Source organism: Trichosurus vulpecula, chromosome 4 (genome assembly GCF_011100635.1).
Source record: "Trichosurus vulpecula isolate mTriVul1 chromosome 4, mTriVul1.pri, whole genome shotgun sequence".
NCBI lineage: Eukaryota > Metazoa > Chordata > Mammalia > Diprotodontia > Phalangeridae > Trichosurus > Trichosurus vulpecula.
Window position 1 is genome coordinate 390,910,175 of NC_050576.1, and position 26,483 is coordinate 390,936,657.

The window sequence follows — 26,483 nt, forward strand, 5'->3', positions numbered from 1 at the left end:
TTAATTCAATGGGCACCTACATTTCCAGATTGTGATAATGAAAGTTTCTGACCTTGAATCATGTGAAAAAAGTACCCTTCTCAAAAGACCTCGAGTCTAAGAGCTGCAGAAGTAGGGGATCCATAGTCATTGCTCAAAGGGATAGTCTCATTTACCTGTTTTAATGAGTTAGTAAAATTTAGTCACTCTTTCTTCTTCCCTGTGGAAAATAAAATCACTGTCATGGAAATCTGCCTTCTAAGATCATATCTATCTTATTAATTTCGACAGTGTTGTGGGGAAGGATCAAATAAGATAAGCAGTCCCTGACAGCCTCACTTAATCTCAGCTTTGATGTAGCCTGTGGAATTGCCTCACAGTTGGATAAAGGGGAGCTGTTTCTGTGAGGTACTGCTGGGGAAAGTGTGTAATCAGCAATTAAGCAGTTCCCATAGAACCCCCAGCAGCTGAACTTCTTTTCTGATTTCAGAGAGAAGGAGGGGTGGGAAGAGAAAGGGGGGAGGGTAGAGAATAAGGGGGGAAGAACAGGAAAAGCGGGGAAGGAATGAGAGAGGGGATAGAGAATTAAGAGAGGAGGGGGTAGAGAATAAGAGGAAAGAATAAGAGAGAAAGGGAGAGAATAAGAGAGGGGGGAGAGAAAAAGAGGGGGGAGAACAAGAGAAGGAGGTAGAGAATAACAGGAAAAAGAATAAGAGGAGGGAGAATAAGAAAGGGGGAGAGAATAAGAGTGAAGGGGGAGGGAATAAGAGGAAATAAGAGTGAGGGGGAAAGAATGAAAGAGAAGGGGTAGGGAATAAGAGGGGTAGAGAATAAGAGAGGATAGAGAATAAGAAAGGAGGGTAAATAATAAGAGAGGGTGAAAATAAAGTGGGAGGGAGAGAGAATGAATATGAAAATGAATGAGAATATATCCTTAAGAAGGTTTTAGAGAATAGAGGTAATAGAGGTAAGGGTCCTGAAGTCTGAGTCTATGATGGCTATGTCTCTCTACTTAAACATCACCCACATGGTTATTAAAGCCTTGGAAATATGCCAGAGTCATGGCTTCTGATCATTCAGAGACAAAGGTTTCCCTGAGCTGGAAACTGGAATTCCTTTTTTCCAGACACGTGACAACTCACCCTAAGGTGTTTTTAGACATGCATGGCTCTGTGTGTGGTTGGCTAATCCGGACTTGGCATTTTATAGAGGATGAGGTAAAGTTTTCCATTAAATGACAGTGTGTGTGTGTGTTTTCTCTTTTCTCTTCAGATGAAATCATGCACCAGGATATCGCTCCCCTCTGTGCCGCTGATATTGAAGACCAACTGAAAAAGCAATTTGCTTACCTGTCTGGTAAGTGTGGAAAGCCCACATTGGTAATCTGGTGGCCAAATAGGAGACGGGAGGGAGAGAGGGACAGCCTGTTTAGACTGTGAGCTCCTCAAGAGCCTTTCTGTGTATCTCTAAGAGCTTAACACACTGCCCGCCACATAGTAGGTGCTTAATGAATACTCATTGACTAGTAACTGTATCTATCAGGTTAAGATACCTGTACCATTGGTTCTTCTAATTCTAACAACCCAATTTATGAACATTCAGTCCCCACGCCTCCTCAATTCCCAATCAATCTATTCTGTATCTATGTAACTAGAATTTGTAACTATGAAAAATGTGCTCAACTGTCACTTCTGAAATTCAAGAAAGGAAGCAATCTTGAAACTTAATTTCATTTTGAATAAGTTCTATTACAGGAACTGGGTGGAAGATGCAAACTCTATTTTGCCAGGAGTTATGCAAACTCTATTTTGCCAGGAGTTGGATGTGTTGGTTCTGTGTCATGGTTGTAGGAACAGCTTTGCCCGGTCAAGCGGTGGCAGTAGGAACAAAACATAGAGTGCGCATCAAGGTGCTGTCAAAGTAGAGGGTGACTGGGAAAGGAATAAGCATTTATGTAGTGCCTACTATGTGTCAGGCACTGTGCTAACCCCTTTACAAATATCTCATTTGATCCTTAGAACAATCCTGTGATGTGGCTGTTGTTTACACCCCCAGTGTACAATGGGACAAATGGAGGTTATTGACTTGTCCAAGGTCACACAGCTAGTTAGAGTCTGAAACTGAATTTGAACTCAGGTGTTCTGACTTCAGTCCCACAGCTTTATTCATTGTGCCACCTAGTTGCTTTGAAAAGGAAGGGAAGAGTGACATGGGGTTAAAGTAACTGTCTAAATGGTTCTTTCAGTTTTGTCTTAACTCAACTTCCCCAAAGCTCCTCAGTTCCTATAATGCCTCTGAACCTTTCGGGCAGTAGGACCCAAATTTTACCTGGGCAGCGTCAACGGGATCATACATTGAATAATAGCACTATGTAGCACTTTGAGCTTTGCCTAGCACTTTGCAAATAATATCTCGTCTTAACCTCATAGCAATCCTGGGAGGTGCATTCTATTCAGTTAGTTAATGTGCATTAAGTGTCTGCTATGTGCCAGGGGCTGTGCTAAGAGAGGCAACGTAATGGGTGAGACAATGTGAAAAGAACTATGCACAAACAACATATAGATAGATAAATTGGAGGTCATCAATAGAAGGATGCTACTAATGTTAAGGGGGATGCATAAAAAGTTCAAGAGACATGATTTCAGGGTAATCATTTTATTAATTATGGCTGGTGAATAATAGAAGATGATCATTTGGCTTTCTCTCATCAACCAAAGACCCCTCTCGGGGGCCTCTTGATGCTTATGTGCCCTTGGAAGAATGAATGTTCCCAACAGGTAACTATCAACTCTGGTTAAAAATTAATGAGAAAATGAATGTGATAATAAAATGTGGGCTTATTCTAATGAGGGGCTGGAAGACATGACTCTGAATATGTTGCTCTTATTCCCAGACCACTCCCAGCCTTGAGCAATATAGACAAAGGTTCTACCCTCCTACCCAAGCCTCAGTAAAACCCTGTGGACTTCCCCAGGAGGGTGGGGTCTATACAAGATTGAGGAGAATGTTAAATCCAAGTTCATTATCAGCTGTATTCTTCAGGCATAGTAGAGAATGAAGAAATAGGAAGGGAAAAAATTCTGGATCTCTCCAATATTAACAATTGATTATTTAATGATCATTTCTTTCAAGAGTAATTCTTCTGGTAGAAGAAGGGACTTTAGGTTTGACTTTAAGGAAGCTAAGAGGTAGAAAAGGAAGAGAATTCTAAGCATTCTCGGAATTCTAGTGAAAATGTCTTGAGTTGGGAGTTGGAGTGTTTTGTTTTAGGAACTGCAAAGAGGCCATTGTCACTGGACTGTGCACATGGTGGGGTGTGTGGAGAGAAGTAAGGTATAAGAAGACTGAAGAGCTGGGAAGGAGTGAAGTTGTGAAGGGCTTTAAAAGTCAAACAGCAAGTTTTACATTTGAACTTCAGGGTAAAAGGGAGCCTCTGGAGCTCACTGAATAGGGGCATGATATGGTTAGGCCTGAGCCTTAGAGAGATTAATTTGACAGCTGAGTAGAAGATGAGGAGAGACTTGAGGTAGAGTAGCCAACCAGCAGGCTATTGCAGTGGTCCAGATGTGATGGCCTAGACCAGAGTGATGCCAGTGTCAGAGGAGAGAAGGGCGGTGGCATATAAGAGATGTTAGGAAGGTAAAAATCACCAGGACTTAATAATGGAGTAGATATTGGAGGTGAAAGTTGTTGAGTCTAGGAAGAAACCTAGGTTTTGAGCCTGAGTGACTGGGGGAATGGTCATACTTTGAACTCTGATGGGGAAATTAGGAAGAGGGAAGGATGTGAGGGAAAGATACTGAGTTTCATTTGAGACCTGTTGAGGTTAAGATGACTATGGGACATCTGGTTTGAGATGCCCACAAAGAAGATGGAGATGCAAAACTGGAGGTTAGGAGAGAGGTTAGGACCAGATAATCCCTATTTTATAGAAAAGGAAATTGAGGCAGACAGAAATTAAGTAACTTGCCCAGGATCACACAGCTAGCAAGTTTCTGAAAGGGGATTTGAACTTAAGTCTTCCAAACCCTAGGTCCAGTGCTCCCTCAATTTTACTGCTTAGAGGCAGGGAATTCAATGGTCATCTGGTGCAGTCTCTCCACCATTTTAAAGATGAAGAAAATGAGATCCAGAGAGGTTAAGTAACCTAAGTAAGGTAACACAGGAAGGGCTGTGATTTAAAACTAAGTTAAAAACTAAAACCGGATCCAAGCTCATGTTCTTTCCATGGCACTACACTGCCTGTTTTCTGCCCCATAGAAGGATTCAGTCTAGGGTACAACTGTTGAGGACGGAAGATGAGTGAGGAGAAAAAAAAGATCATACCACCATAAACGGATACTTTTAGTTTCTGATTCAGATCCCATTGGGTGCGTAGAAGGCACCTGAACTGAGGGTTTCCTTTCCTTGAGGATGGTTTCTTACTGTTGTCCTTTTTACCTTTTCCCTCCCAGGTAGGGCTGATACCTCTTGAACAGGGACGTCACCTACTATTCCACCTTCTCTTCCTCCCCCTCTTCCATCCCACTTGCTAGATAGTAGATTCATATAACCAGTAGAGACCTGCAGCCGCCATTGTTACATATTTGCTCTTGTTTACATCAAGGAATGGGTCATGTTCTAATCTCTTGTTTCCCAGCCTCTGGGAAAATGTTCATGCAATGAGGTTTTAAACGCCCTTCATTAGCAGAGCTCAACGAGAATATTTTCACTAACAACTCTGATCGATGATTGTTATGTTTTGCTCTTTTATCTAGACTGGTTCATCTGCCAAAGGTAAATCAGAAAAATAACCTTTTTTGTCATGGATAGAGGATGGAAGGCTGCGTTGTAATTGTTTCAGCGGCTCGGGCTTGCGGCTTCCCTCTTTTATCACCTTTACTGCTTCTATTTTTCTTTGCCAACAGAATGAGGCCCTTCCCCGGTCAGTCTTATTCTCACCACACCTGTGAGGCTCTAGAACCCAATTTTTACCCCCTATTTAAGTACCTTGGGGCTCGCCCTTTTCCCCTCCACTATAGAGCACTCCTAAGACTTGACTGTTCTTGCCTGGTTAGTACCTCTTTTTAGGGATCTGCCTTTATTCATACTACTTTTAGATTTTTGTTCTTGTTCAGTCATTTCAGTTGTGTCTGACTCTTCATGACTCCACTTAGGGTTTTCTTGGCAAAGATACCACAGTCGTTTGCCATTTCCTTCTCCAGCTCATTTTACAGATAAGGAAACTGAGGCAAACAGAGTTAAGTGACTTGGTCACGTATCTGGTAAGTGTCTGAGGCCAGATTGGAATTCAGGTTCTCCTGATTCCAAGCCAGTGTTCTATCCACCTAGCTGCTGTGTAGGTAAAAACTTAGAATGAAGTCTTAGAGGACCTATGTTTGGGCCCTTTGAGGTCCAGAGCATAAAGACCCAATAGGTTAGCAATGTCAAATCACAAGCTATAGTAAACATATTTGAAGGACACTGCTGATTAATAGAAGAGGATCCAAAAAAAAAACAAAATATAAAACAAAAAAGTAACACCCTCGGGAATAAATTTGTCTAGAGATGAGAACACCTTAATTATTTTTGAGACACTCGAAAGGGTACCAATACAATTTCTATCTCTGTCAATGACAAAATGGTAATAGTAAATAGTAAAAAAAAAAATGAGAGAGTATATAAGAGGGGGAAAAAAAGATTTAACCATATATATCACTGATGAGTTACCATAGTAGATAAAGATCTTACTCAAAGACAGGAGGACCTGAGTTCAAGTCTTCCCCATGACACATTCTGGCAGGGTGACCCTGTCCAAGTCACTTAACTTCTCCAAGGCCCAAACAATTCTCTAAGACTATTTGTAAAACAGTTACCAATCTGCTTTAGTGAGGCTCGGATAGCTGTAATACCCAAGTTTTCCTTTTCTTTCCTCAGTTTCGCTAGATGAAAAATGAGGAAAACAAAAGCACCTATCTCCCAGGGTTTCTGTGAGGATTACATGAGATAATAATTGTACAGCGTTTGGCACATACTTGGCACATTCTAAATGTTTATTGTTGTTATAGATGCAAGGCACATGGCGTTTCACCGATCTTCAGCACAGTGGCCATTTGTAAGGGCAGTTTGCATTATTCAACCACAGCCTTGACAATCTCATTTTCATGTTACATCCAATTTCTGTGCAGATACCATTAAGTCCTAGTGTTTTCTGTACATATAGTTTATTAAAAGTGAACTTGCTATCTCATGAGAATGAATTCAAAAGCATTTATTGAGTGCTTACTGTGTACCAAACGCTGACACTTTTTCTCTGAAAAAAAAATTTATATCTATATATACACATATTCTCTCTCTCTCTCTCTCTCCCTCCCTCTCCCTCTCTCCCTCTCTCTCTCTCTCTCTCTCTCTCTCTCTCTCTCTCTCTCTCTCTCTCTCTCTCTCTCTCTCTCTCTCTCTCTCTCTCTCCTTACAATGGCTTCTTTTATTTTCCCACTTAGCCATGCAGGGATTTTCCAATCTAGTTCCACATCTATTTGATCTACAGAAGACAATTTTTTTCCTAGGCTTCTAATTAGGTATATTTTCAATCAGCCTTTAGGTCATCAGCCTATGAATATTTTTCAGCATCTGCTTTTTGTTACTGTGACAGCTGTTTCAAGGTGACTGACCCATGGATATTCCATTCCCTTCCTGATTCCTGCCCACTATTAAGAACCCAATACAAAACGACATCTTGTTCAAGACCATTACTTTCACATCTTGTCCCGGTAAGATTAGTCCAATGGGATGTTATTGGTGGGTAAATTCTGCCATGTTACTACCTTAATTCAGTTTTTGTGCAACAAATACTTATTAGACACTTACTTTACTGGATTCCAGAGCTCTGAGAAAGATGCAAAAATAAGACTTTTTTAAAAGACCACAAATAATTATAACATAAAGTGTTTAAGGTATAAGACAAGGTACTGTGATGCTTAAGAGCAGGTAGCAATTGATTACTTTGGGATCAAGGGATGTGAGAATCAATCAGTCCTCAGGCAAATTTTGTAAAGGTAAAATCTGAAGCATGGGTAGGTTATCAGTAAACTATAATGGAGAAGTCAGGCAGAGGGGAGGAGGAAGGACATTTTGCACATAAAGCTAGTGAGGAGATCAGTGTAGATAGAGCACATAATATATGCTGAGGAACAGTGAGAGATAAGCCTATAAATGAGGTTGGAGCCGGACTATGATAAACCTTGATAACTAGGCTAAGATGTTTCAATTGGGAGTCTTTTTGGAAGACTTTGGAAGACTTGGGACTTGGGAAGACTTGGGAAGAACTTTTTGGGAAGAATTGGGAAGTCTTTTCAATTGGAAGGCTTTTGACCTGTGGAGATACATGATCTGAACTATGCATTACAGATATTACTACCTAGCAAAATTGTGCAGCTTCTCCAGTCTTGCTATCCATTTCCAGCCCACTCGTCGGTTAGGTGGTCATGGGATTGTAGGATTTAGGGACAGGACGGAAAAAAATGGAACTAAAATTCAAAACTTGGTCCTCTCATTCCAGTTATAGACCTCTGTGAATAGTATGGTCCAATTAGCATATTTTTATTATTTTTCTTTCAATTTTCACCTAGACATTTCCTTGGTCTATGAGATTTTAAAGCTATACTATTGTTATCCCTATCCCTCACCATTGTGTGCATGTCTTCTTCCTGTTTATTAAGTATGTAGCCGATAATTGCTTGCTCTTTTTAAATAATGCAATCAGATTCTTTTCAGATTGTCATTTACATAGAAAGCTGTCAGATTCTATGGTGTAGACATGGTAATACTCTATTAAATGTGCTTGTCTATTTTTTTAAATCCCCCTAGGGAGTTCCATCCTGCTGGTTAATTCATCTCTGAGATTTGTTTCTGGATATCACAGACAAGATGAAATACAAATTACTTTGTCCACAGATGTGAAATTTAATTTCTCAGGTTACCCGGCTTTTTAGTGTTTTTCTGTGGCCCAGATCACGATAGTATAAGGACATAATGATTTCATTATACACAATCCTTGTCTTGTTGGGGAAAAGGAATCTAGCATGGAAGCTCTGTGAAGGTGGAGGGTGCCTTATCTAAATGCAATTTGCAACAAGCACCCTGCTCTGTATGTGAAGACATTTAATAGATATTTGATTAGTTGTAGAGAATATCATAGACTTTCCTTTTCATGTGGAGAGATTGCTGTATGTCACAATCTGTGCTGGGGCAGGGAGTCAGATTGGCTGGAACCTCTGTGTCACATGGGGGAGTAGCTTACAATGAGATTTGAATATGTCCGTAAAGTAATGAGACCTTTGAAAAACTCACATTCCAAGTCTTGCATATTCCAATGAATGTTGGCCCCTTCAAATAGTTCACCTTAGGTAGCTATATGTTTATTCCAGTGGTACAGCCACTGAACCAAACATTTTAAAAATTCATATTTTGGGAAAATGTCTCCAGATCAACACAATGACCAACAAGGATCCTAGACAACCACGATTCCAGGCAATCGATGACGAAACATTTCCTGTTTGAGGTGATAGACCGAGGATACAGGTTGAGTTATGGATTTTTTTGGACATGGTCAATTTGGGAATTTATTTTGCTTGACTATGTAGATTTGTTACAAGAGTTTTGTTTTGTCTTTGCTTTTCTTCCAAAGTGGGGAGGGGTATGAGAGGAAGGGGGAAATAGATTTTTGTTTTATTTAGCTAGGTTATAAGTTACACAAGACAGTCTCATTGCTTGACATTCAGGTCTTATTTTTTACTTAGCTCGATGCTAATAGTGATAATTGCAAGCATTTTAAGATTTGCAAAGTGTTTTGCATCTGAGCCTCACAACAACCCTATGAGGTGGGTGCTTCATATATTATGACTCCCATTTTCCAGATGAAGACATCTCATATAATGTCTCAGAGAAGTATCTCATATAGGGTCATGCAGCCACTGAGTATCAGAGGTAAGATTTGAACTTGGGTCTTCCTGACTCCAAGCCCAGCTTTCTATCCTCTATACTCTGAGGTACACTACCTTTCCTTATTCAGTAGACTTGGCTCCAATTCACCTTTGCCTGTTTTTCTAAACATTAAATCCACCTTCAAAGGATAAAGATTTGTAACTAGTGAAAAAAAAAGAAAAAGAAAAAGATGTACACATAGAACAGCTAGGTGGTGCAGTGGATAGAATACCAACTCTGGAGCGTGGAAGACCTGACTTCCAGTCCTCCCTCAGACAAGGGAGTGTCTCCCTGAGCCACACAATTAACCTGTCTACCTCAGTTTACTCCTCTGTAAAATGGGGATAATAATAGCACCTACCTCACAGGATTGTTGTGATAATAAAATCAGACAATATTTGTAAACCTTAAAGCATTATATAAATGCTAGTTTTTTAAAAAGAATACTCATTTAAACTTCAATGAATCACATTCAATGAATATTCTACAATTCAGTGAGGATATAAAAATCAGGTGATTTTTTTAAGGACATGGTTCTTGTCCTTGAGTTGCTTACGCTGTATTAGGAGGAATATCACATGTGATCAGATTAGAGTAAGAACAGGTAAGAGATGAAGGAGGCAAAGAAGAGAACCAGGTAGAACATCCTGGGGAAATGAGAGGAAGTAAACACTTTTTGTTTCCATGATAGAAGTTCTAAAGGAAGGTTCAACAGAAAGAGAAAGGGTCTGGATCTATGATTTCATTCATATATGGAACTCTCAGGTGGGGAGACTCTATCAATGCAGGTTGGCACCTTCTCCACAATTAACAGCCTTAGGAAGTGGCTTAGACCAACTATTCGAAAGAAAAGTTCCAAAAAAAATATTCTGAACTATTATATTATAAGAAATGATGAGCCGTATGCTCTCAGAAAGACTTACGTGAACTGATGCAAAGTGAAATGAGTGGAGCCAAGAGAATGTTGTACGCAGTAACAGCAATATCGTATGATGATCAGCTGTGAATGATTTAGCTGTTCTCAGCAATACACTTATCCAAGACAATTTCAAAGTATTTTTGATGAAAAATGCTATCCATCTCCAGAGAAAGAACTGAGAGAGTCTGAATGCAGATCAAAGCTTACTTTTTCTTTACTTTATTTTTCTTGGATTTTTTTTTGTATATGTTTTCTTTCACAACGTAACTAATGCAGAAATTGTTTTTCTTGTTTTTCCTTTATTCTCAAGGAGGACCTATGTTTTACCTATGTTTGCACATGTATAACCTATATCGAATTGCTTGCCTTCTAAATGGAGGGGTAGGGTAAGAAGGAAGGGAGAGAATTTTGAACTCAAAATTAAAAAAAAGAATGAATATTGTTTTTGCATGTAATTGGGGGGAAAATTAAATATTAAATCAGATAAAGAAAAAACAAAAAAAATGCTGAGCTACGGGATCTCCATGAGAATTAAGTACCTTCTCCTTAGCTGACTACTTTGTAAGACAGCACTATTTAGGTACATTTGGCTGTTATAATAACAATAGCTGTAATAACTACTATTTATACAATACTTTAAAGTTTGCAAAGCACTTTACAAACATGATCTCATTTCATTCTCACAATAACCTTACTAGGCAGGTGCTGTTATTATCTGTATTTTATAGCTAAGTACACTGAGGCAGACAGAGGTTAAGTGATTAGCCCAAGGTCCCACAGCTTGTAAGTGTCTGAAGTTGGACTTGAACTCGGGTCCTCCTGACTCCAAGCACTCTATCCACTGTGTCACGTAGCTGCCTTATGCTTGTTCAGTTTTGTTCCAAACGTATGTCCTATAGTCACAAGAAAACAAGCCAACGGTATATAGTGGAGACTGTCTTGCATTCTTGCTTAAACTCTATGTTAACACAAATTAGAAGTCATCTAGTCCAACCCTCTAATTTTAAAGATGTGGTGTCAAGTAGGAGCAATGGCTTCCCAAGGTCACGTGGTTGATCTAAGTATTAGAAACAGCGTTCAAACCTGGGTCCTCTGACTGGAAACCTAGCATGTATTCCACCACCCCACAAGGTTCATCTCTATGGCAGATTGTTTTATTATAGTGTGTCATGGACTCCACTGGTACTCTGGCAAAGCCTGTGGGCCCCTTCTCAGAAGGTTTTTTAAATGCATAGTATAAAAAGCATAGGATTACAAAGGAAACCAATGAAATTGAAATTAAAATGAAATTTTTTCCTGTCCAAGTTAAGGAACTCTGTCTTGGTCTCTAGCATAATGCCTAGTGAATTGATTGGGTTGCCATGAAAGGTGGTGAAGTTCCCCATCTGAGTTTCAGAAAGGTGTAATTTCTCCATAATTTGTAAGACAGCAATTATTTGGATGTTTAGGCTGGGAAATGCTGGTTCATTCTTTTTATGCACATACCCCTAGAGTCACAAGAAATAAATTTTTAAAAAATTATTATATTTAAAATATTATAATTTATAAATAATTTATAATTGATGTTATATGATATACAAATTATATATAATTTATAAAATATTATAAAATTATTATATTGTAAAATAACATTATTAAAATTAGAATAAATTAAAAAGCAGCTGTGGTATGGTGGGAAGAAGTGATTGTGGAGTCAGTGATGTTAGTAAGTTCAAAGTTTACTAGGTGTATAACCTTAGGCAAATTGGAGTACTTCTCTTCCTTATGTATAAAGTGTAGATAATTAGATTGAAACTTCCTACCTTACATATCATTAGAAGAATTTTTGGGAGACGTTTATATAAACTATAGAGGGCTATACACATGTTGGATGTAATTACCATTCTTTTTTAAAAAAATATTTTATTCTCCACCCCCTGTTCACATAAAGATAGTTTTTAACATTCACTTTTTCTAACACATTTTGAGTCTGTTTTTTTCTTTCCTTCCCTCACCTCTCCCCTCCATGTGTTAATAAGCAATTTTATATAGGTTATGCATGTTCAGTCTTACAACATATATTACCATATGTTGTGAAAGATAACATAGACTCAAAGGGGGAAAAATACAGAAAGTGAAAAATGGTATGCTTTGATCTGTATTCATACTCTACCAATTCTTTCTCTGGAGATAGATGCTATTTTTTCATCATGAATTCTTTGGAATTGTCTTGTATCATTGTATTGCTGAGAAATAGCTAAGTCATTCACAGTTGATCAGCATACAATAATCCAGTTACTATGTACAATATTCTCCTGGTTCTGCTCCCTTCACTTTGCATCAGTTCATATAAGTCTTTCCAGATTTTTCTGAAATCTGCCTGCTTATCATTTCTTATAGCACAGTAATATTTCATCAAAGTCATATGCCACAACTTGTTCAGCCATTCCCCAATTGATGGGCCTTCTCTCAATTTCCAATTCTTCATCACCACGAAAAGAGCTGCTATAAATATTTTTATACATGTGGGTCCTTTCCTCTTTTTTTTATCTCTTTGGGATACAGACCTAGTAGTGATATGTAATTATCATTCTTATGAGCTTTCCTAAGTCTCCAAAAATTATGGGACTTGGAAGAATTGTTGGGAAATGTTATTGTAAATTGTAGAAGACTATACACATGTTGTATATAATTATCATTCTTATGACTAAATGGCCTCTTGTAAGTCTTGTCTAAAATTTGCCCTACTCATCACCTTCTCTGTTACCCAGACTGTGTATGTGATGCTTTGAGGAGGACAAAAATCACTTTAATAAATGTGAAACACAATTTGAACATCTGTAGAAAACAGTGTTTTTGGTGACAGTAGAATGTGTCGCATGGTTGGAAAACTCCTTGTAGTTAGGAGAATGGAACTAAAGCTTTCTGCCTTAGCTATAGGATCTGGGTGTAGAAGTTTAAGTTGGAGTTTAAGGAAAAGATAGAGCAGAATCCTTGTTTGCGTTAAAAGAAAAAAGCATCCCTTATACTCTCAGTTATATATCATCTGCCATTCAGGCCATGGAATTTGGTCCACATTCTCTACAATTACTGCTTTGTAAATCAGAATGACAGAAACTTTGGAGGGATTATCTCAGAATTATTCAAGAGTTCTTTTAGCATTGTTCGACATCAACTTTGCAAAGAAACTATAAAGTAAATGCTTCATTTTGCATGCCAACAAGGCTGTTTGAAGAGAACATTTGGCTTGTGACATGACTCTTCACCCAAAGAGTGTGTTGTAGTGGAAAATGCATTAGATTCTGGAGGCTAAGAATCTGACTTCAGTGCCCATCTTTTTTCCTTTACTATCTGTTTACCCTGGGGCAAATCGCTTAAGATCTCTGAACCATATTGTTTTCATTTACAAGATGAGGGGATCTGGCTTGGTAATTTCTAGCATTTCTTTAAGTTCTTAGGTTCTCTGATCCTTGCAGCGAAGACTGCTTTGACCATTTTCGAAAACCTCTATTAGGCACTATAAGTTCTTCACAAAACAAGTTAGTTCTGGCATCAAGTCCAAAAGGTGCTAGTCACAAATGTAAATATTATTGGAAGGGTGAGTATATCAGGGAGATCTTATATTAATTTGATTTCACCAGTGAACATGATTAAGATTATTGGACATGAGTCTTGGTTTGAAAGTGTGTTGAGGGTCATCTAGTCACGGAGTATGAGGATGCCCACTGTCACTTTGCTAACAAGACACAGGAAACTTGGTAGTTGACTTGCTAAGACTCAGGAAGACAAACAGTTATAGGAGTATCTGTTTCCCTGTGAGCTATAATAGGAAGTTGACAAACTAGCCTGTACCCTTGTACTTCCTTTTAGCCTTTAGAAGATAGACCAGGATACAGCAGGGCAGGTCTGGTCCCATCTGGAAGGTAACCTGTCTCATCCTTCAGGACTCAAAATGGCTGCCTTGGGGCATAGGCACATAAGATATGCATTTGCTTGCATGCAGCTTGAGAAGTAGGGGAGAGATTGAGAAAGTGGACTTTCCTGTCTCAAGAAATGGTAGGAGTTAGAGACGGAAAGATTTCCTGAAGAAGCATATGGCAGAAGTAGATATGTACATGCCTACTTGTCTCAAGAGAGGACAAATTTGAGAGTTCCTAAGTTTTCCAGTTTGGGCACCAGCCTTCTAAAAGTAAGTTTTTCCTCAACCATATGCTTCTTGGAGAAAGATGATGATTGCCAAAGTGACCCCTGAAGCCACATTACAAAAGGGCTGTGTAAGAGACTTGGACCTTGCCTCTTTCTACTGTTACTACAAGTAAATCAGACAATACAGGTTCAAAGGGATTGGGATTGCTTGTTCAGTCCCCCCAAGTAACCTCATCTTCTGGGGAAGACTACACCACAAGATGGTATTGAGTTGGCCTAACCAGAATTTCAAAGGGTTGCCCCAACAACAAACCCTAAGTTCGTTTCCCTCCTAGGGAAACTGACAATGTTTTACATTTTTTTCTCTCCACTCAATAGGTTCCTGTGAGTCTGTTGTGTCTTTTACATTTTCTCTGCAGTGAAATACAGGTTGTCCTATATGTGATTTAGACATGCTACCCTGGATGCTTGTTAGGGATTTAGCGAGCCCATTCACACACATCTGGGGAAATTTAGACATGATCTGTTAGTATGAATATATTAAAAGATTTTCCTGGGGTGATTCTAAGTGAGGCAATGAAACAAAGAGAGAAATCAATCCTCTTGGGATCAGTCCCCAGGAGTTGACCCAGTTCCTGGGAATCCAGAACCTTAGGAAGCCCTAAGCTACAATTTATACCAAGAATATACATAACTCTGCAAGTCATTTGCTTATTAAAGCCTTTCTACCATCCACTGACAAGATCACTTGGGAGAGAGAAGCCCAAGGCACATGATCTATCAGAAGTATTCTAGCTATATGAATAATATTGCAGAATGAACGCTGTGACCACAAAAGGGCCATGGAAAGGCAGAATCCTGCTATGGCCTCCCTAGGCTATGCATTTTTCCTGAGTTCTTTTGCTGTCCTTGTTGAAATAACCACCCAAGAGCACCTTGAGCCTTTGATTCATTTGCAAAATAAAATGGACAAATATACAGATGAAGTATTACTTAGATTTTGTGCAGGTAAAAGGGGACCAGTGTTCCAAGGAAGGACAGAATAAGGAATATTGACCATTTCTTTTCCAATTAGGGATGCAATGATTAAGTCTCAAAGTGTTACCTGTTACAGGTGTTACATTTAGACTCTGGTTGGAGAATAATTCAACATATAATAATAAATTATGGAAATGATAGTAAGAATGATAGCATTAATATTATACTTTATGGTTTGTAGTGTACAACAAAGATTATCTATTGGAATTTCAACAGCTGGGAGGAAAAATATGGAAGCCTGTGCCAGCTAGTCTTCATTCTCTGCAATCAGAAGCCCAACTGTCTCTTTCATATTGATTCTATTTCCACAGGTTAAGGAGCCTGTCCTTTTAACAGTATAGCTATGCCTTTCACATTGTAACTTTTCCCATAGTGATTTTGATATATTGTGGGTTGCCACAGGAAATTAAATGGGAAATTTGGGGGAGTTTTGCGGAAGCCACAGATGGCACATGAATGCCAATAGATGACACAGAAAAAGTTCAGAAACTCAGACATGCATAAAACATATGTATAGTATTGTATAATATCAGCATGTTTTATCTTTTAATAGCATAATAATCCAGACTTCTTCTCTGGTATGAGGAGAGGGCCAAAAAACTGTATGTGGATTTTCCAGATTGTGGGGTTGGGGGGGTTAGAGTTAGGGCCCTAACCCCTGCAATGTGGAAGGAATAATTGTAACCTATCTATAGAGCTTTAACTAACTTCTAAGGCCCCTTCCAACCTCAATATTCCATAATCCTTTAAATGGATTGAAAAATCTTTCATGTTTCTTTTCCTGTCTTGTTCCACGAAGTCTCCTTGGCTTAAGGACTTGCCTCGTTCAGAATTTTTTATACTTTTCTGACTTTCATATGACCTTAGATGCTAAGGAACCAGGTCAATTGGTAATAGAGCCAAGGTATCTGAAAATACACATAATAAAAAATCAATCAGGTCGACCAAAAATTCTGCATAAATAAGAGAATCCTTTCTTATTGTGATTCATTACTTGGCAGAGTATACAGTGGGAGAATACAATAGCTTCATGATGTCCCATTTTTTCATACTGACATGAGGCTATTACTAATTCAAGTTTTTATACATAGTGATTAATTATTCTGCATCCAGCAAATACTTTTCTTTCAAGAAAATGAATAACGAGAGAATTGTTTCCATATTTAAACAATGTGGTGGGGTTGAGTTTTTTTATTTTTTTTTAGGTATTAATAGTTAGGTTTGTGGATATAAAAAGAAAGATGGATTCTTGCTTTCTATAAGTTTTTTTTAAGTTTATGAAAATGTAGTTTCTAGGCATAGGTATATTAGAAAAAAGATCTAATAATAGCAAGCAATATTTATAATTAGGATCTCTACAAAATGGACTTTTAGTCAAAAATGGACTTTTACTACATTTTAGCATAATTTTATTATAGTATTTTTTACATTGTATTGTAACTCATAGACTCGCCATTTTAGGTTTTTCCAGCCACTGGCCCAAAGACAGATACAAAGACAAAGAAAATTGAAAGGGAAAACAGCACAGAAAAGCTTGAAGGAAAAGCCTTTAAAGAAATAAAATCATAATTTTATATACATTTGACTTGAAAATTTCCTTAATTTTCTTTCTATGATTATACAGTCTTATAGCTATATCTGTATATCTCATCTCACTTCAGTTTCTCTGCAGGAATGGAAATTTTTTTTGAAATTTTTTCCCTTTTTTATTACTAAACTATATTACTATAACTAAAGGGACTTTTGTTTTATTGACGTATCCTTACTTCAGCTTGGATTGTCACAGATCAGTCAAAACTTCCCAGGGAATTGTAATCTTTAGCTCTTGGAATGACTGATTCTCAGCTACCAGTGAGGGAGATAAAGGAACAATGATAGATTTTCTATTATTATTATTCTATATAAATGACCTCCAAGCTTTTCTGATTGTATTCTCTTGCCAATTAAAAAAATGAGCCCTCACCTCAGTGCTTGTATATTCATTTATAAATTATATACATTTACTCATGGGCGCATAGTTCTGCGTGTTGTAAAACTTATACAGAAATAGACATTTTAAAGAGGATGAGATTAAGATTAAACAATATTTGATTCTAGAATCAATAGGGAGCCATCCAAATTTTTTGAATAGTAGAGTCTCATAGTCATGCCTCTGCTTTATTAAAACCATTTTGGCAGCTCTTGGTAGGTGGATCATGGAGGGCAGAGATGAGGTACAGAGACCAATCAGAAGGCTATTTCAATATTCTAGGTGAGAGGTGATGTGGGCATAAATTAGTGGAGTGGCTATGTGAGTGGATAAGAGGGAAAAGATGGTAGAGATGGGGAAGAAGAAACAACAAGATGAAAAAAGAGTGACGAGCTGAAAATAGCAAAGAAGATAACACTACGTTGTGAACCTGGGAAACTGGAAGGATGGTATTGTATTTGACAGGAATAGAGAAGTTTGAAAGAGAAACAGGTTTAAGGAAGAGAAAATGAAATCTGAAATGTGCTGTAACCCATGCTTATCTACTCATCCTGTGTAACTCACTCTATACCAATCAAAACAAAAAGGCAGAAGTTAGGGCACTTACCTATCCATCATTACCCTGGAAGACAAACCCCTCTTAGACCAACGGCTGGGTAAACTGAAGGGGAAGAGTGGATTTGGTTCTGAATTTTTTTCAGTTATGCCTGTACAGCTCTTGCTATGGGAATCTTCTAGCAATCAGGCTATAACTGTATGAAATAACCAACTCCTGGCTCACGAGGGAAGTGGGAGTAGGGAATGTTGGGGGATGAGGTAGGCGTGGTTGTATTGGACACAAGCCCCATGATTGGATATTATGAGAAAGGTGTTTAGGATGGATCAGGGGTGGGGAACCTGCAGCCTTGAGGCCACATGTGGCTTGTTAGGTCCTCAAGTGTGGCCCTTTGACTGAATTCAAACTTCACAGTGAAGTGACTCAGTCAAAGGGCTGTACTTGAGGACCTAGGGGGCCACATGTGATCTCAAGGCCACAGATTCCCCATCCATGGACTAGATCATCGTTTTGTTCTCACTCAATAAGTGTTCAGAACTCTCAAGGTTTTATCCTGGTTCCTTTTATTTTCTACCTCTACACCTTGGGAGTCATCTAGGTCAGTGCAATTCAATAAACATTAAGAAATGCCTTCTACGTGCAAGGCATTGTGCTGGGTGCTAAAGATACAAAGACAAACCTCAAAACATCCCCCTCCCTCGAGGAGCTTATATTCTACTGGGTGAATAGAAGTACCTTAGATATTACCCTCATTTTACAGGTGAAGAAACTCAGATCTGGAGAGAGGAAGTAACTTGATTAAAATCACATAGGCAGTGAGTGCAAAACTGGATTTGAATCTCAGTTTTTTATTGCCCAGTTCTGTGCCCTTTCCACTCGAACGCATGGTACCCAAATAAGTCCATAAATTATCTTTGGAAGATGGAGGGCATGAATAATCAGGAGGTTCATGAAAGTTCCCTTCTAGCTTATTATAGTGTTAATTCCAAGTGGTTGTTCTAAGTCAGTCCCTGAGATCAGCTCATTTATTGGCCATTTGCATTCCTTATGAAAGAGTAGGAAAAAAAATACCCTCCTTCCCCAATCTGATTTCAGCTCTTTACTTGTTTGGATTCTGGGTGAACCAGAGTTTGTTGTTCACTTTTGTTGTCTTTGGATCGTGATGAAAAGACTTAGAATGTACTCAGGACTAACAAGGAGGATTAAGGATCTAAGTTTTTACCCCTTTAAAGGCCTGGTGTCTCAAAATAGAAAAGGCAGCTATTTTTAACTGGGCAACCTTATTTAACTCCGTCTCTGAAGAAGAGAACAAGGAGGTTACTGCTGTGTTCTTGATCATTTGTGTTAGACAAACTACCTTTCCTAAACGTGACCACAAAACTAAACTATGGTTTTTCTTTTCCTCGACATGACAGTTTGTAAAAGCCAGAGAGATGGGAAAAGGAATGCAAAATTAATACATTCTACCAAAGTAAGAAAAGATAAAACACCAAAATTCCCCCTCCTCACCTCCTCCAGGGTCAGTGGAAACCATTGGCAATTTGACATGATAATGTTTTTTTCCCTGCTCAGGCACTTACATTTAGAGCAAATCACTCAATTCAATAAACATCCATTAAATACTTATTATACACAAGCACAGTTCTAAGTAATCGAAATATAATAATGAAAAATAATAGTTCTTGGCCTAGCATGGTTTATTATCTAGTGGCTTGGGAGGCAGAGAATAAAATATTTACAGGAATAAGTGGTGTAGCAAGGAGAATGTGACCAGGGCAAGGGAGGGGACTTGACAAAATACCATAAAAATATGAGAAAAGAAGGATCAGTTTCAACTGGAGGATCATAGAGTTTTCATGGGGCAATTGGCATCTGAGCTAGTCCTTGAAGGAAGACAAAGATGCAGCCTGGTAAAATAGAAAGAGTTGTGAATTTGTAATCAGAGGACCTGGGTTCAAATTCTGGCCCTGCCACGCTTTCTCCATGTTATCTTAGGGCAAGTCTCTTAACCTCTTTGGGCATCAGTTTAATCATATGTAAAATGTGGAAGGTGCTAAGTTGACCTCAACAATCCCATCCAGCTCTAAATCTGTGATCCTATTAACAGGCAGAGGCCCACTAGGTGGTGCAATGTATAGAACGCTGGGCCTGGAGTTAGGAAGACCTGAGTTCAGATCTGACCTCAGACACTTACTAGCTGTCTGACCCTGGGCAAGTCACTTCACTGTGTTTGTCTCAGTTTCCTCATCTGTACAATGAGCCGGAGAAGGAAATGGCAAACCAGTCTAGGATCTCTGCCAAGAAAACCCCAAATGGGGTCCCGAAGACTCAAACACAAGGAAACAACTGAACAACAAAATTAACAGACACAGATGTGTAGAAGTATGACCCAAGCATGAGAGATGGTTTATACCAGTGGCATCAAACTCAAATAGAAATGCAGGCCACCAAACTGTATATAAGGATCCCTGTGACCAGCATGATGACTTAATTTTTAAAATGTAGTATTATTTATGGGTTTTTTATATTTTTATTTATTTTGTTAAATGTTCCACAATTACATTTTAAACTGGTTTGGGTCACACTCAGAAGTGTTGCAGGCCTGTCCCATGCTGCCTCTTTGACCCTCTTGTTTATACAAAGGGAAGGTGAGGTCAGGAAGAGATTGGAAACAGTTCTTCTAATTTAGCTGGAATAAGGAGCCTTGGACTTGTTCTGGACCTTGGCCATCCTAGTATTCTTATAAAAACAACTATTTTTTTCTTCTTTTCTTGTTTCCATCTTCCTTCTTGCAGTTAAGGGCTATAAAGGATAGAGTGCTGTTTTTACAGTCAGGAACATCTGAGTTAAAATCTTAACTTGCTTGGCAAGTTGCCTCAATTTCCCATCTGTAAAGTGAGGCTAATAATAAGATCTACTTCCCAGGGTTGTTGTGAGCTCCAAATGAGATAATCTTTGCACAGTGCTTTATAAACCTTAAACCAAATATTAACATCTTCTGTGTCTGTCATCTGGAAATACTAGTTGGTCAGTCACTTTTTTGTGCATCCTTATCAGTCTTTTTAGACAGCATCTCCTTTTCTTTCTCATTGGCATAATTTGTGCTTGTGTCAAAGTTCATTTTTTGATGGCCTCTCCTACCTTTCTTGAGCCAACTTCCCTTGGAGAAACTTAGGCAGTCAGATCCTAACTATCTCATCTCTGAAATACACTGTTCTAGAGCTTAGGGTATATATCAGATGACCCAAGTGTATTAGCCACAAATTGGAGGGTACCGCCTTGAGAGGGGCTCCCTCTTATTGAAAGTTTGTTTTCAAGTGGTAACTGGAGAGTTAAAAAAGGAATTCTTGTATTTCTTGTTCACTGGCCTCAAATGAAGTTCCTTTCAGCCTTGAGATTCTGTGTTAATGAAATCAAGCATATGAATTTATCCAGGCTTATCCCAAAGACAAGCTATTGAGAACGCACCTCTCATAGCTTTAGAGCCGAAAGAGACCTTAGAAGCTATTCTACGTAATCTGTTCATTTTTACACATAGGGAAACTGATTTCTTTCTACCTTCTGTTAAGAGTTGAGGGGAATAAAGTTGTGGAATACTACATAAAATGTTGTATTTGGTTATTGTGTCAATTTTGCTGAACTTTTTTCTCTCTTTTTTCAAATAAGGAATGGCTGATTGGGAAAGGGAGGGAAATGAGATACCAGAAGGTACAAATAGATAGGGAATATATTGGCGTTGTGGAAAGGATTTAAGTGAAGAGCTTTAAGAGAGAGTTGGAAATACTGTGATACATTATAGCTTTCATTGTTTCCTTAAGGAAAAATATGTGGCAGTGAGAGCAATATTGTTGGGATGATATGAAGACTTAGCTCCCTGATCAATACAATGATCCAAGTTGATATCAAGGGACACATGATGAAAAATGCTGTCCACCTCCAGAGAGAGAGAACTGTTCAACTCTGAGTACAGATTGAAAAAATACATTTTTTACTTTGTCTATTTTTCTTGGGTATTTTTTTTTGCATGAGTATGAGTATGAGTTGAGTATGAGTATGTATTGCAACATGGCTAATATTGAAATATGTTTTGCATGTATAATCACATCATGTATAATCAATGTACAATCAATATCATATTTCTTGCCTTAACGGATGGGGGAAGGGCAGAAGGGAGGGAGAGAATTTGGAACTCAGGATTTTAAAAAAGGAATGTTAAAGAAATTTTACATGCAATTGGGAAATATTTAATGAAGTGGATAAAAATATTTTTAAAAGGAAAAAGTAGAAGAAGAAAATAGCTTCACCTAAAAGTTCAAATTTCGGACTTTTTAACTTTGTCATTTATAAACAGATAATCTCATTAGTGAACTTCAAGGTTAACTTGATGTTTATGATGATGTTCAGACCCATTATCCCACAATTGGAGTGGGGGACTCCCTTCTTAAGTGCCTTTAATAGATCTTTGGGTATTGCTAAGTAAGGTCCAGGGTAATTTATCACCTGGTGGTCAGCCTTGCAGTCAGTGAATGACCTGTCAGAACTTAGGGAAGCTGCTCTCTTACAGACATTCTGCCCTTTGCTGGACTTGTACTCAAAGACTGGAAGAGCCTACCATAGCTTTCTTTTCACTGATGTCCCTTTAGAGAAAGCAGAGGTCTGAGATTAGCATTTTAGAGGAGGATGAGAAGAGCATCATCATAAACCCAAATACTGAACCCCTTGAAAGGAATATTAGTTCTGGGAAGGGGATGGGCAGAAGACACCTTTTGAAAAGTACTTCTCAATCTCTTGGTTTGCTGTCACACTGGGAATCTTGTGTAAGTGAGATTTTTGTTTGGTAATAGGGGAGTGGATTCCACTTCCATCTCTATGCTTCTTATTGCAATGAAGTCAGGGAATAATATACAATTATCCCTTCCACATCACAGGACTTAGAGGTGCAGTGCCCCTGCAATCTGGAAAATCCACATAAAATTTGTTGGCCCTTCCTTCATACCAGAGAAGAAATGGTGTATATTTATGGTATTAAAAGATAAAATATGTTGATATTATACCATACTATACATATATTTTGTGCATTTCTGAGTTTCTAAACTATGTCATCTGTTGGCCTTCACCTGTCATCTGCAGCTTCAGCAAAACTCCCCTAAAATTCCCATTTAATTTCTGATGCCAACCTGAGATATATAGAAACTATGATGGGGAAAGTCCCAACGTGGGAGGGATAACTGTAATAGCTTTCCTTCCTCTGCCATTTCAGCATTTCTATTTTCATATCCAAATAAGAATAAAAATAGCCAAGATGCAGGAAAGAAATGCACCCAAAATGACCCATTATCACTCCTAATGGAGACAAAGAAGGCTCAGTAAAACCTGAGAAACTCTTTACCTATTCTGAAGTGACTAATCCATCCCTCATTCTAGGGACGTCTTCACGATGAGAAGAGAAATTCAAGGGGTCAGTTCCTTAAAAAAAACAAAACAGGCATATATATGTTGCTGCTTATTTCTTCAAAAAAAAAAGTATCTAGACACTTTCTGGTCTTATCATTGTTGCTCAATTGGAATAAGCTGGATTTATTTTAACTTTTTTTTTTTAAATTCATTTTTAGGTGGACGGGGGCAAGATGGATGTCCAGTCATCACATTCCCAGATTATCCAGCTTTCAGTGAAATTCCCGAGAAGGAGTTTCAGAATGTCTTGACCTATCTGACCAGCATTCCCAGGTGGGTTTTTATTGCTCAAAATCCAAAATGTCAATGCCCTGCTGTTGACTGTTCCACTGGCATAGTGCAGGGAAAAGCCTGATAGATCGAGAATTGGAGAACCTTGGTTCAAATCCTGGCTTTGTCACTTCATACCTATGTGTATGTGTATGACCTTGAACATGTCACAATCTTTCTGGGCTTCAGTTTCCTCATCTCTAAAACAAGAACATGATGACCTCTTCCAGTATCATGCGGTGAACTTTATTCTTTTCAAAGAATTCTCTCATTCATTTCTCATGTCACCCTCATCAGATTACCAACATAAGTGTATCCTATTTGACACTTAAAGAAACCAAGCCTTGGACAGTTTCAGTAAGCTGTGCCATACACAGAGTGGTAAAGTCAAGCTATGCCCAAGGTTCCCCAAACTGCTCGTCGTGTTCTCTTTCCTATGCCTCCAAACACCTCCCATAGCCTGGTCTGCCATGCTTCTGTGCCCATTTTTTTCAGCTTCACATACAGTTTATATTACCTGAGTGATTTAGCACATGATGATATGACCTTACTTGCCTTCCACAAAAACACTTCCCAGCCTCCTTCATCCTTCATAAAATGTTGATGAGCGCTTAAATTAGAAGGAGGAATGTGAATACTAAAATTGTGATCCTTTTACATTTGAGTTGAAAGGCAAATGGAGGTTACTGTGGGTGCCTGATATGTGGATTGTGAGTTTAATAAGATGAAAACCATATTTTATATTCAAGAGATTATCAGTCCAAGTGAATGGGGATTGAATTGTATACAGCTTTGTTATTCCTGAGAGTGAGCCCCAGCCCAGCCTGTTTTCCCTCAGTCCCTGCCTAGGGGAATAGAAGGGTGGAAGAACATGGAGGGCCACCCTCTCTGCTTTTCTCCAGCTCAGAATTTTGTCATGAATACATTTAATTGTCAAACCAGTTAAGCAGGAGGTGGCTCACCAGGTTGTGATGCTGGGTGTCACTGCCTGCTGAGAAGCAGTAGTCTGTCATACAGTAAACTGAGACAATTGGGGTAAAACTTGTTTTTGCCCTGTGACAAGAAAAACATTGTCTTTTTGTTGGTTTATTTTTATATCTTAGTAAAAAAAATCAAGCTAGGATTATTGTTTTCTGTGGTGTTGCAAACTGAGTAAGAAGGTTAGTCTTTCAAGTTTCTCACTGTCCTAAGAAGTAACAAAAACAGCTTCTATCAGTTACTTAAGACAACAAGTTTATTGAGGTCTGTGCTGTTTTAGGTCCCTTGTTGGTTTCTTGGAGTACACATTGGCAAACATGACCTACATTTTAACTTTGGACACACCATAACGCTCAACAGAAATAGATAATACAATGATTACAAAGTACTTTGAAAAGGAGGGGGAGGGGTCAAGGAATGAGTAATCAGATTGTGGAATGGGACAAAGTGTTTACATTAGGAAAACCTTCATGAAGGTAATGGGCTTTTAAATATAATTTAGAACAGGGATTCTTATTCTTTTTTTAAAGATCATGTACTACTTTGGTGGTCTGGTAAAGCCTTAGGACCCCTTCCCATATTAATGTTTTTGAATTCATAGAACAAAATATGTAGGATTGCAAAGAAAATCAATTATATTAAGATCCAGTTATCAAATGTACCCCAAGTTCACATACTCTAATTTAAGAAACCTTGATTCAGAAAAAGAGAGGTGTATGATTAGTTAGTAGAAGAAGAAATGTTCTTCTTTCCATGTGGTATGGTTTAAGCAAAGGCTCTCTGATTAAAAAGTAAAGCTGGAACATGAGGTCCGCTATGTAATCTAGTTTAACTGGACTATGGCTGCATGATTAGATGGAAATGAAAATGTAGAATGGATTGAATTAATGGTGACTTTTGATGCTAATTTGATCTAGAGGCCCATGGGATTCCTATAGAGTAGTGAATGTGAGTAGTGGACTTTATTATTGATAGCGCCAGGCCAGGAGTCAGGAAGACCTGAGTTCAAATCCAGACTCAGACATTTCCTACCTGTGTAACCCTGGACAAGTCACTTAACTTCTGTTTGCCTCAGTTTCCTCATGTGTAAAATGGAGGTGATAATAGCACCTACCTAGCTCCCAGGGTTGTTATGAGGATTTAATGAGCTAATAATTCTAAAGCACTTAGTACAGTGCCTGGCACATAGTAAGCACTATATAAATATTATTGTTACCAATATTACTTTATTATTATTATATTAATGAACGGGTAAGGTAACTTTGGTAGTGGTGAGCAGAACATTTTTTTGAATAATGTTTGTTCTCAATTACATGTAAAAACAATTTTTAACATTTCTTTTTAAAAAAATTTGAGTTTTAAATTCTCTACCTCCTTTTTTCTCTCCTTTTCTCCCCATCTGAGATGGTAAGCAATTTAATATAGGTTATATACAAGTGCGATCATGCAAAGCATTTACATTTTAATCATGTCGTGAAAGAAAACACAGAGCAAAAACTACACACACACACACACAGATGAAGAAAGTGAAAAATAGTATGTCTTGATCTACATTCAGACCCCATCAGTTCTTTCTTTGGAAGTGGATAGCATTTTTCATCATGAGTCCTTTGAAATTGTCTTGGATCATTGCATTGTGGAGAATAGCCCAGTCATTCACAGTTGATCATTGTACAGTATCGCTGTTACTGTGTACAATGTTTACCTGGTTTTGCTCACCTCACTTTGCATCAGTTCATATAGGTCTTTCCAAGTTTTTCTGAAATCTTCCTTCTTGTCACTTCTTATAAAGCAAATAGTATTCCACTACAATTATGTGCCACAACTTGTCAGCCATTTCCCAGTTGATTGGAATCCTCTAAATTGCCAATTCTTTGCTACCACAAAAAAGAGTTGCTATATTTTTGTACATATAGGTCATTTTCCTTTTTTAAAAAATATTTTTGGAATACAGACCTAGGAGTGCTGGATCAGAGGGTATGCACAATTTTATAGACCTTTGAGCATAGCTCCAAACTGTGAAAAGGACGTTTTGAAGCAGCATTGGGTGGCTATGAACCCAGCAAGAAGGTTATAGTATCTGAGCATGAAGTTACCATGAAGATCTTGGATACAGAATTTTTTTTTAGTTTTAAAAATGATCAGGCAAATTTAAGTCATACTACAGAGAAAGAAACAGCTGACCTTGATAAATAACTGACAAGACTTGATTTTAAGAACCACATACTCTCTGT

At 38.3% G+C, this 26,483-nt stretch overlaps 1 protein-coding gene across 5 annotated transcripts in view; it reads left to right on the forward strand.

Moving 5' to 3' along the window:
• Nucleotides 1–26,483, forward strand: part of MCF2L (MCF.2 cell line derived transforming sequence like) — a 382,905-nt gene that overhangs the window by 244,832 nt on the left and 111,590 nt on the right. For all 5 annotated transcript variants that reach the window (XM_036753319.1, XM_036753316.1, XM_036753315.1 and 2 more), the window contains 2 exons: nt 1,252–1,335; nt 23,160–23,274. In XM_036753319.1, coding sequence (XP_036609214.1) covers nt 1,252–1,335; nt 23,160–23,274 — 199 coding nt within the window. The remainder of the gene's footprint in view (nt 1–1,251; nt 1,336–23,159; nt 23,275–26,483) is intronic.